The following is an 8,850-nucleotide window of genomic DNA, read 5'->3' as shown; positions in this document are numbered from 1 at the left end:
AAAGCCTCAAAAAAATACTTACATTGTCATATAAAATGGGAAAATCTAAAGGGAGTATCAAGAATTCACTTTTAGTTCATAAAAAATATAGTGAAACTCCTTGCCACAAACATAGCAGAGTTAACCAGAGTGGGAAAATGTGAAAAACAAAACAAAAACCCAACCCGTCAGTTTCTACCTTGGAAAAGGCATGATGGCTATTTTTTAAAAAGTGTTTTGGTGATAGGAATTCCTACAAAAAGAGTAAATTTTTCTTGTCCTGATGACATTTTGAATACCTACACAGCTTCACCCCACTGTCAACGAAATTCAGGGCACAAGGAATGAACTCCCCACGCAGAATGCTTTCGTGCTAGAAAACAGGTAAGCCACATTCCAGTAAAGAGCAGAAGACAAGTGCTTTATTATGAGAACCGTTCAAGTAAAACATCAGTGTGCACCAGTGAGAGTGAGTGGAGATCCGCATCAGGTTTTCTGAATGAACACTAGGTTAAAAAGGGGCTACACAGTTTTGTTTTTGTTTTTCTTTTTTCCAAACACCATCCTTTGCTAAGGCAAAAATACACTTCATTTTAGAACAGAACTGGTACAGAAGAAAGCTACGTCACAGTACAGTACAGAATGCAGGGTCCACCCTGGTCGGGAAGTCATCACGGAACAGCACGTCCCCCACACGCAGCGCGCTCCACGCGGGTGAGGATCACAGTATTTATCACACCTTTATTCTCTTCTAATCTGATGAAGTTTCAACACACGTTCTGTTTCTCAGGAGTGTGCAGATGGGGCCCATATGTCGATATTACAGTAATTACAACATTAAATAACATTGCACAGTCAACCTCCAAGGCTAATCAGTATAAAGTAACAAGTATTCAAATGTACCTTTACTCGTGGTTTTACATCGCATGTTATCACCAATCATGAAAGAAAAGTAGGCAAACGCCCAAGTAAGTACAAAGCCGCACGTTTTAGGCATAATGACGTGGCGTAAATACAAGAAAGCCGGCAGGGTATGAAAAACAAACAGGCTACATGGGAACAAACAGATCAACCATCTAAGCGTAAATCAATAACACAGTTATAAATAGCAGGGTTTGCTCAGAAGTCTCGTAAGTACTTACAGATGCGACTGTGTCGGGGGCGGGTGAGGAGGAGACGACGCGCGGCAAATGCTCCCAACGCCAGTTATTTCCCGAGGTGGCATTACTTCTTAACCGACGCACTGCTCCACGCTGGAGACAGGGTTTGTGCTATGTCCCGATGTTCACATTTCCACCTTTAACGCTGCGGTTTTCAGCGGCGGTTGCATTACGAGAGCCAGACGGAGTGCTGATTCTTTTTAATTTTGCTGCTACGTTTAGCAGTGGGCCAGGAAACACTTTAAAGTTTAAAAGAAATGTGACAGAGGTTGAACTTTTCCCCCAGCACTTCTTAGCGAGCTCCAGGCAAAGCTATTATTATTTTCGTGTAATTTATTTGAAAAACTCTAAGTGCCGACACTGTAAACATGTTGTAGTTTCTCGACTAAACCTTGTCTGAGAACAAGGGTAAGAGCAGAGAGAAGCAGGAATCATTCTGTGTAGAGTAGAGCTGATCTGCCTATCAGCTTGTGGTTTACATTTAAATATGATTTTAAAAATAATTTTTAAAAGTCCATGCTACACTTTTAAAGACTATTTCTGTGCACTTTCAATTCTGGACACAATTTTCAAAATTGCATGATGGAGGTCAGAATTTAAAAAACCCACCAGAATGTAAATAACAGGGAAGGACACTTCCAATGGAAAGCATCGAACATACATTTATGTGCAGAAATCTAGACAACTATACAAGGTTTTAAGCAATCATCTGTTTTATTGTACAACTCTATGAACAGAAAATGAACAGAAATACACAATATACTTACCTGTACATGTGAACCTACTTTTTTAGCTACAGATATTTATTATACTTCATACTGACTTTAATTGTACAGTTCATGACTATGTATAACCTTATTGCATTAAGGGCAAATTCTACCTGGGGAGATTCACAGCCAATCACGTTAGGCATTCCCAATACATTCAAAAACTGGACCTCATATGTGAACGTATCTTCCCTGATCCTGGAAAAGTGAGTTTCTTTACAGCTTAAGCTCATTTGCTATTTTAGAAGCAATGTTCTTAAAGGCAATCGATGTCCCAGATATTCGCTTGAAGCGGACCCCGTTGAGCGACAGGCGTGGCAGCTTGCAGACTTCCACCTCCCACTGCACGAGGCTGTCCTGTCTCGCATCTCCATGGACACAGAAAAGCAAAAACCTCTCTTTTTGTTCATAGTCACAGTTATTTGCATCTAACACTTTCCGGATCTCTCTCATCATGTCATTGGGGTCCATCGAACTAGTGGTCTTCATACTCCATGTGAACCGCAAAGAGCGTGGCTTAGAATCTTTACCCTCTTCCTTGTCTCTTTCTTTGGGTTCCCCTGATGTACTTCTAGAAGAAGAGGGCAAAGGGAGAGAATGGAGACAAAAAAAAATCCATTCAGCAAAGAAATCAAAGCACACATCAAATCTAAGCGGTCACAATTCAGTGCCTAACCAAACTACCCAATTTACAGACTGCCTTCAGGGAGATACGAAGCTTGTGTCATCCTGATGTAAAAACAGACCCCGGGATGCCGTCTACTTTGCCTTTGTTTGTGGGAAACCAGTTTACAGCTGCAAGTGAAGAACTTAATACTCTGTCAGTTCCTTCTGTATTTCTCTACGTTGCAAAAGCAGATTCTCCATTCTCTGCACATTTACACAGACAGAAACCTCAACCATTCTGCTTATTAATACATTTTTAAAAATGTAAATTTCCTTTTTTCCCTCTTTTGGGAGTAGCAAAAAGACCAGGGACAAGGACAGCAGCGATGGCTACAGAGGGGTTATTTATACCTGACAACACGGACAGAGACTGTACCTCAGTGAGCTAAAGACATCAGGTCACACCACGTGTAGAAGTGTAGACGGCAGGCCCTCTGATGGGTCCAACATTTTGTTAAAGACATCNGTATGAACTTCCTCCCTGCTCACCCCTATCAAGACACACTGGCCTTGACGCTAGACTCGGAGCATACGGGATATGTTCTTGCCTTGAGGCATCTGCACAGGCCGCTCCCTCTGCCTGGAATGCTCTTCCCTCAGATGACTGCCTGGCTTCCTTATTCCTCCTAAACCTCTGCTCACTTTCTCCAGGCAGTCCACCTTGATCACGCCAGCCCCTACCATGGCCTGGCCATCCCCTAACTTTGCTCAATTTTCACCTCTATAGCACTTACTACATTCTAATATACTATTTAATTCATTATGTTTATTATTTGCTGACTGACTCTACCACTAGATTGTAAATTTCAGGAGAGCAAGGAGTTCTGTCTGTTTTGTTCACGGATATCGCCCGGGCCTCTGGACTGTGTGTGGCACACGGTGGCTGACGGACACCTAGTTGTTAAATGAATCAACTTGAGTGAATTGTCCTTACTGTAGGGCTCCCATAAATATCATGGAGCCAGAAAACCTATTTCAAAGAATCGTAGAAAGCTAAACTAGATTATTTCTGATTTAGAAGACCCTGTAACTAAATTTGTGGAGCAATTTTCTAAATACAGATGTTGCATTTTTACTTGTTAACCTGTCTCACTTATATGTGATTTCAAGAAGAGATAATATGCTTTGAGAGGGATTTATAACCTACTACATAATTTTTTTGTATTTATACACTTTATATCAACAATATCCTATAATACGCATTCATGTACATATTTGTCTACGTGAATGTTTATGCATACATTTGTATATATGTTTTCCTCCTCATTCCTGGTACCTGAGCCCACAGTTCTGCAAACTATACAAGCTTGAGAAAATGAGGTGAGGAGTAAGTAGAGAAAGTGAATTTCTAAAGACTGTTAGGTAACTATGGACAGGATTTATTTCACCGTCTTCTTATCGTGTTCTTTGTGTTCACTGAGTCTAAGCCACTGCATCGCACGCCTCCTTGGGCGTGCGGATCTCGTGAGGGCCACGTGCACAAGTCTGGTTATGGAATCGGCACGCTGGGGCTGGAAGGGACCCAAGAGAACACGTGACTGAACACTCATTTTTAAAAACAGAACTGATGGCCAGGAAACGTACATTGCTTTTCTAAGGACACAGAGCTAATGAGCTGAAACGCACAGACCAGGAATCAGGTTTTCCTTCTGTTCCACGGGGAAAACTTGGTGACCTTGGGACGACGGGCACACACAAGATGCTTCTCTACGTGTATCTCAAAGGCATTGCCACTAGTGACGTTAACTGGAAAGCTCCAGAAAATGCTAATACTAATTAGATTTGCCAACATTTATTGGGCACTCACCAGGCCAGGAGCTGTGCCAAGTGCCTAACACGCATTATCTACCCATTTACCTTCTCTAATGGCTCTAGAGAGGCAGTTGGGCTGAGGAAATGGGGGCAGGAGAGTTCGAGTGACTTCTTAAAGTCACGAGGCCAGGCGAGTGGGAGGACACAGCCCGGACCCACGGGGTGTGGCCTGGGAGCCTGCGCTGCTCACGGTGGCGCCCACCCGAGGTTCTGCGGTGACAGGGCCGCATGCTCCTTGCGGTTTCTTCCAGATAAAATGGATACGTTTCACCTGGCCGCTGTGAGAATTAAATGGCCAACCAGGACCTTGTAGATAGTAGGGAATCAAGAAGTTTGCTGAAAAACGAAAACAACTCCCTCCCCCCCCAACAACCAAAGGGACAGGTAGTCACATTCCGAGGATAACGTGTATGCAGACAGGCTGCACCACCAGCAGCTACCTGTGACTCTACACTCTCAGGTGTCTTGGGGTCGGGTAGGATTTAGTGGAAAGAGACCCAAGAGGCTCAAAAGTGATGACTAAGTGAGGGAGGAGCTGAAAACAAATGTCCTTCATGTCTGTTTCGCAGGAGGAAGAAAAGTCCAGAATGTTTGTCCTGCCTCCCTTTGGCTGCCCACCGGGGTGACTCGGGCACCTAACTCAATAAAGAAACATTCCAACTATTGTGACTAAGCAAATATAGCACCTTTGGCAAAAAAAGATTGTGTAGGAATGCTTGATAAAGTTTTTCCAAAGCTCATTGTGTTTTATATTTCAATTAATTTTGAGAAGTAGAAATTAAACTGGGGCTTGTGCTCAGCTGGGTCAAAAATAGTCCCTGAATGAAGGGGCCTCTGTCACATTGAGGAGCTGCTGGTCAAGGTTCTGCGATGTACGTGGGATCCTTTCATGCTGGGAATCTGCTCAAAATGACTTCCTGCTTTCCTCTCTTCAACTTCCCGTTCATAAACACGAGCACAGGTGCGAACACATCAGTAACATGCTCTCCAGACCAGCAGCATCAGTACCTCCTGCCCAGCCATTTTATCAAGCCCCCCCCCCCCCCCCAATTTGATGGGGCTCATGTTTGAGGCCTGTTGTCAGCGTGACGACCCAGCCAGTACTGAATGTCAAAAGCCATCAGGGAGGCTGGGTGAGAGTCCTAAAACGTGGCCCACCACGGAACCCTCAACCGAACAACTACTGCTACCGAACCTTCCTGTGTATCCCGTCACCCCGCTGTCCTGGGTTATCTGAGTAGTTTTAGTTACATCACTTTAGTGAGAAAAAGATTGATCCATGTCCCTCTGTGAATTCTCTCCTGCTAGGACATAGTTTGTAGGCTACTTCTCTACAAGGGTACAAGTCAAAGTAATGTTTAGAAAACACAAACTCAAATTAACGTAAACCTCATTCAACGCCAGGCAACATTAGGAAGACCCGTCCCGAAATAAAAATTTAAAACACACATACTATCTGGCTATTAGTTCTAGTCAGCTCTGTGAGGTGCTGTGGGCATTTCGAGCGCGCGGCTTCACACACGGGGGCCTAGCAGCGAAGGGTTAATAGTGGCTCCTCACCTTGAGGTGTCTGTTCTGCCACTGGCTTCGCCTTCACTTGGATCCCTCAAAACAAAGTGAAGGTGGAGATTTAATGATAAGAGTGAAAAAGAGATCAAGAAAACCTACATCTAAAATGATTTTAAAGTTAATTCGTTAAGCAAACTTCTAGCACGACACTTCTCGGTCACTAGCCAGTCGGACACCGCTTCGCACGATATCATGGAACCAGCTTAGCTGCCATTTTATTGAGCGTCTACTGGGTATTGTCAGAGAGGAGATGCTAGCTTGACGGCTTAGGATTGTTTTGTTTTGTTTCGTTTTAAGCAGGATCTTCCAATTCCCAGTCACAATTTTAAAGTCAGAATTTATGTTTTGGTTGAGTTTAGTTCAATCTACAGTTAAAACTATGTAATGATTTTCAACAGCAAGATCCAACTTCATATTTGTTATGAAATGAAATTCTAGTAGTCGCTCAATTTAGAAAACATATAAACTAGCCTTGTAGTTAGAGATGAAGTTCAACATACAGAAGCATTTCTAAAAATAAGTACTGATTTTTACATAAGCAATTAATTAACTTCAGATGTCACACTCATGATTCATGCACGTGATGAAATGTTACAGCAAACCAACGGCCTATCCAAGCAGGTGAGTCTAAAAACATGAAATCAATCTTAAACAAAACATCGATCTTACCTGGATATCCACCTGTGAAATAAAACCAGGGACACTCTACTAATTGTCCTTTTGTTGAACATCATTAATAGTTTTTAAGTCTACCAAAATCTTAACTGCTTTGTCATTTTCAACTGTCATTAAGTACTGACACAAGAGCATCAAGTTACACACCAGTTTAAATGTATGGCGATGACTCGGGATAGCAAAATATTACTAAATCGCTGAGAAGATAATAACCAACTCAAACCCTTACGTCAATGTTTTCTTAATGTTTTAACCATTCCGGAAACATTTATATTATTTATGTAAAATGAATGCAATAGGAATAAAATCAGGGGCTCTTTCCTCATTCCCTAAATTAACAAATCACATCCATACACTAAGCTCCACTACTTGAACTTGAGGTTAAAAATATCAAGGCTTTATGCATCGCCTTTCTTGACAAACATACTGTGTAAAAACCGTATTTCTCTCTGAATCGAAAAGGACAAAGACGACGTATTTTTGCATTCAAATGTGGTTTCTTAAATCTGTATTTTTAATAACTGGCATTTTCAATGGGAAGTGCAATACTTCAGCGACACCTGCAGAAAACGGATCTTTACTATAGCACAGGGACATAAAGAGAACACTGAAATGTCCATTTTCAGTAGCGGTGGATGCCGGAGGGCAGCCCGGCAGCCGGGGAAGACAGTGAGGCCACTGCTTTGCTAGAGAGGAATCATGTCTCACGGGGCTTTCTTATTTATGTTTTGCCTTGTAAGTCACCGTTAGCAAACACCCATCCCGCTGCTGCTCAACTGTGGGCATTAGGAACGAAACCCTCCTCTGGCACTACTTCCCCTGCTGTGAGTGCTGAAATTGTCACCGACACGTCACAGCGCTGCCACACGGCAACACTGACTTGAAGCCTGTCTGCTACCTGGAAACGGTTTCAAACAGTCCAGCAGCCATGGGGGGAGGTGGCTCGGGATCCGGAAGGCCAGCTGCTGTGTGGCAGGGCTCTCCGACCCTTAAGACTGTCAAAAAAACCAGCTAAATATCTTCCACGTAGGAAGATACACTCAACTGAACTAATGTGGTTATTCCCTAATAAGAGAGGTTAAAAACTCTCGAGGTTTGAGCTGATCTCCAGTCTACACAGCAGCTCTACAGCTAGAACCTGTGCAGAAAAAATGGTTCTAAATGCTATTTAAAAGGCTTTTGAAATAGTGCGTCTACATCCTCCCTTGATAGAGGACTCCAGCGCAAAGGCACTTTCCTAACTGGAAAGTTCCTTCCTGGGACCAGAGAGCCACTCTCTCCTGTGGCCGGTCCAGCCTACAGCCCTTCTCACCGGCAGGGGGCGCCCACTAACCGGCTTCCTGTCAGTGAGCACGGTTTTCAAGTACATGAACGATTAACTCTGAGCTACTTTCTATCCGTCCCTTCTTAAAGTTCAACAACCCGGATTCCCTTACTATTTAGCCTGTAAAATCCTATTTTTTCATTAAAAAAAAACTTTTTAAAATGTTTTATTTATTTCTAGGAGAGAGAGAGACAGCGTGAGCAGGGGAGGGTCAGAGAGAGAGGGAGTCACAGACTCCGAAACAGGCTCCAGGCTCTGAGCTGGCAGTCAGCACAGAGCCCGACGCGGGGCTCGAACCCACGAACCGCGAGATCATGACCTAAGTGAAAGTCGGGCGCTTAACTGACTAAGCCACCCAGGCGCCCCCTATTTTTTCATCTTTTTAAGCATTTGGCGGCACACGACTTGGTCGGTCCCAAAGTCCCGAGGTGGCGGGGGCGAGGCAGCGCCCGGATCAGCCCTGGCCCTGGCCGGTCCCAGGGTTCCCTGCCTTCGGGCTTTAGGCGCAGCACGTGCGGAGAGCAAAGGGGACAGAGGGCGGGGCTCGCGCCCAGGATGGACGCAAGTGGGAAGGACTGACTGGGAGCCGAGGAGAACCACAGGCAAGAAGGCTGGGGCAGCCCCTGAACTCGCAGGAACCTTCCAGTTTGCCTCCGAGCCTCCAGGCCTCCCCGCAGGGCATCACGCAGCCGCTCCAGCGACCGAGCGGGCCGCGAGGGCACCCCCGCGCGCTCGGCAGTGACCACAGACGCCACCTGCGAAGCCCAGGCTGGTCCCGTGGGGACAGGTCACCTCACAGGAGGAGTGCGTGCTTCTCTTCTCTAACCAGACCCAGAGTTATTTAAATTACGTTAAAAATCAAAAGACATTAAAAAATGGTACTGAACTGCCGACCAAG

General features: G+C 44.5%; 1 protein-coding gene across 1 annotated transcript in view; it reads right to left on the bottom strand.

The window, feature by feature from the left end:
- Nucleotides 1-379: 379 nt before the first annotated feature.
- The window catches only part of MARK1 (microtubule affinity regulating kinase 1), a 67,767-nt gene continuing 59,296 nt past the window's right edge, over nucleotides 380-8,850 (bottom strand). Inside the window, exons 17-18 of the mRNA XM_077759821.1 lie at nucleotides 5,945-5,989; nucleotides 380-2,477 (exon numbers count right to left, since the gene is read on the bottom strand). Coding sequence (XP_077615947.1) covers nucleotides 2,123-2,477; nucleotides 5,945-5,989 — 400 coding nt within the window. The 3' untranslated portion in view covers nucleotides 380-2,122. The remainder of the gene's footprint in view (nucleotides 2,478-5,944; nucleotides 5,990-8,850) is intronic.

The sequence above is a fragment of the Crocuta crocuta genome, unplaced genomic scaffold (assembly GCF_008692635.1).
Source record: "Crocuta crocuta isolate KB4526 unplaced genomic scaffold, BGI_CrCroc_1.0 scaffold556, whole genome shotgun sequence".
NCBI lineage: Eukaryota > Metazoa > Chordata > Mammalia > Carnivora > Hyaenidae > Crocuta > Crocuta crocuta.
Note: the sequence above shows the minus strand (reverse complement) of the source record. Positions and strands in the feature narration are given on the sequence as shown.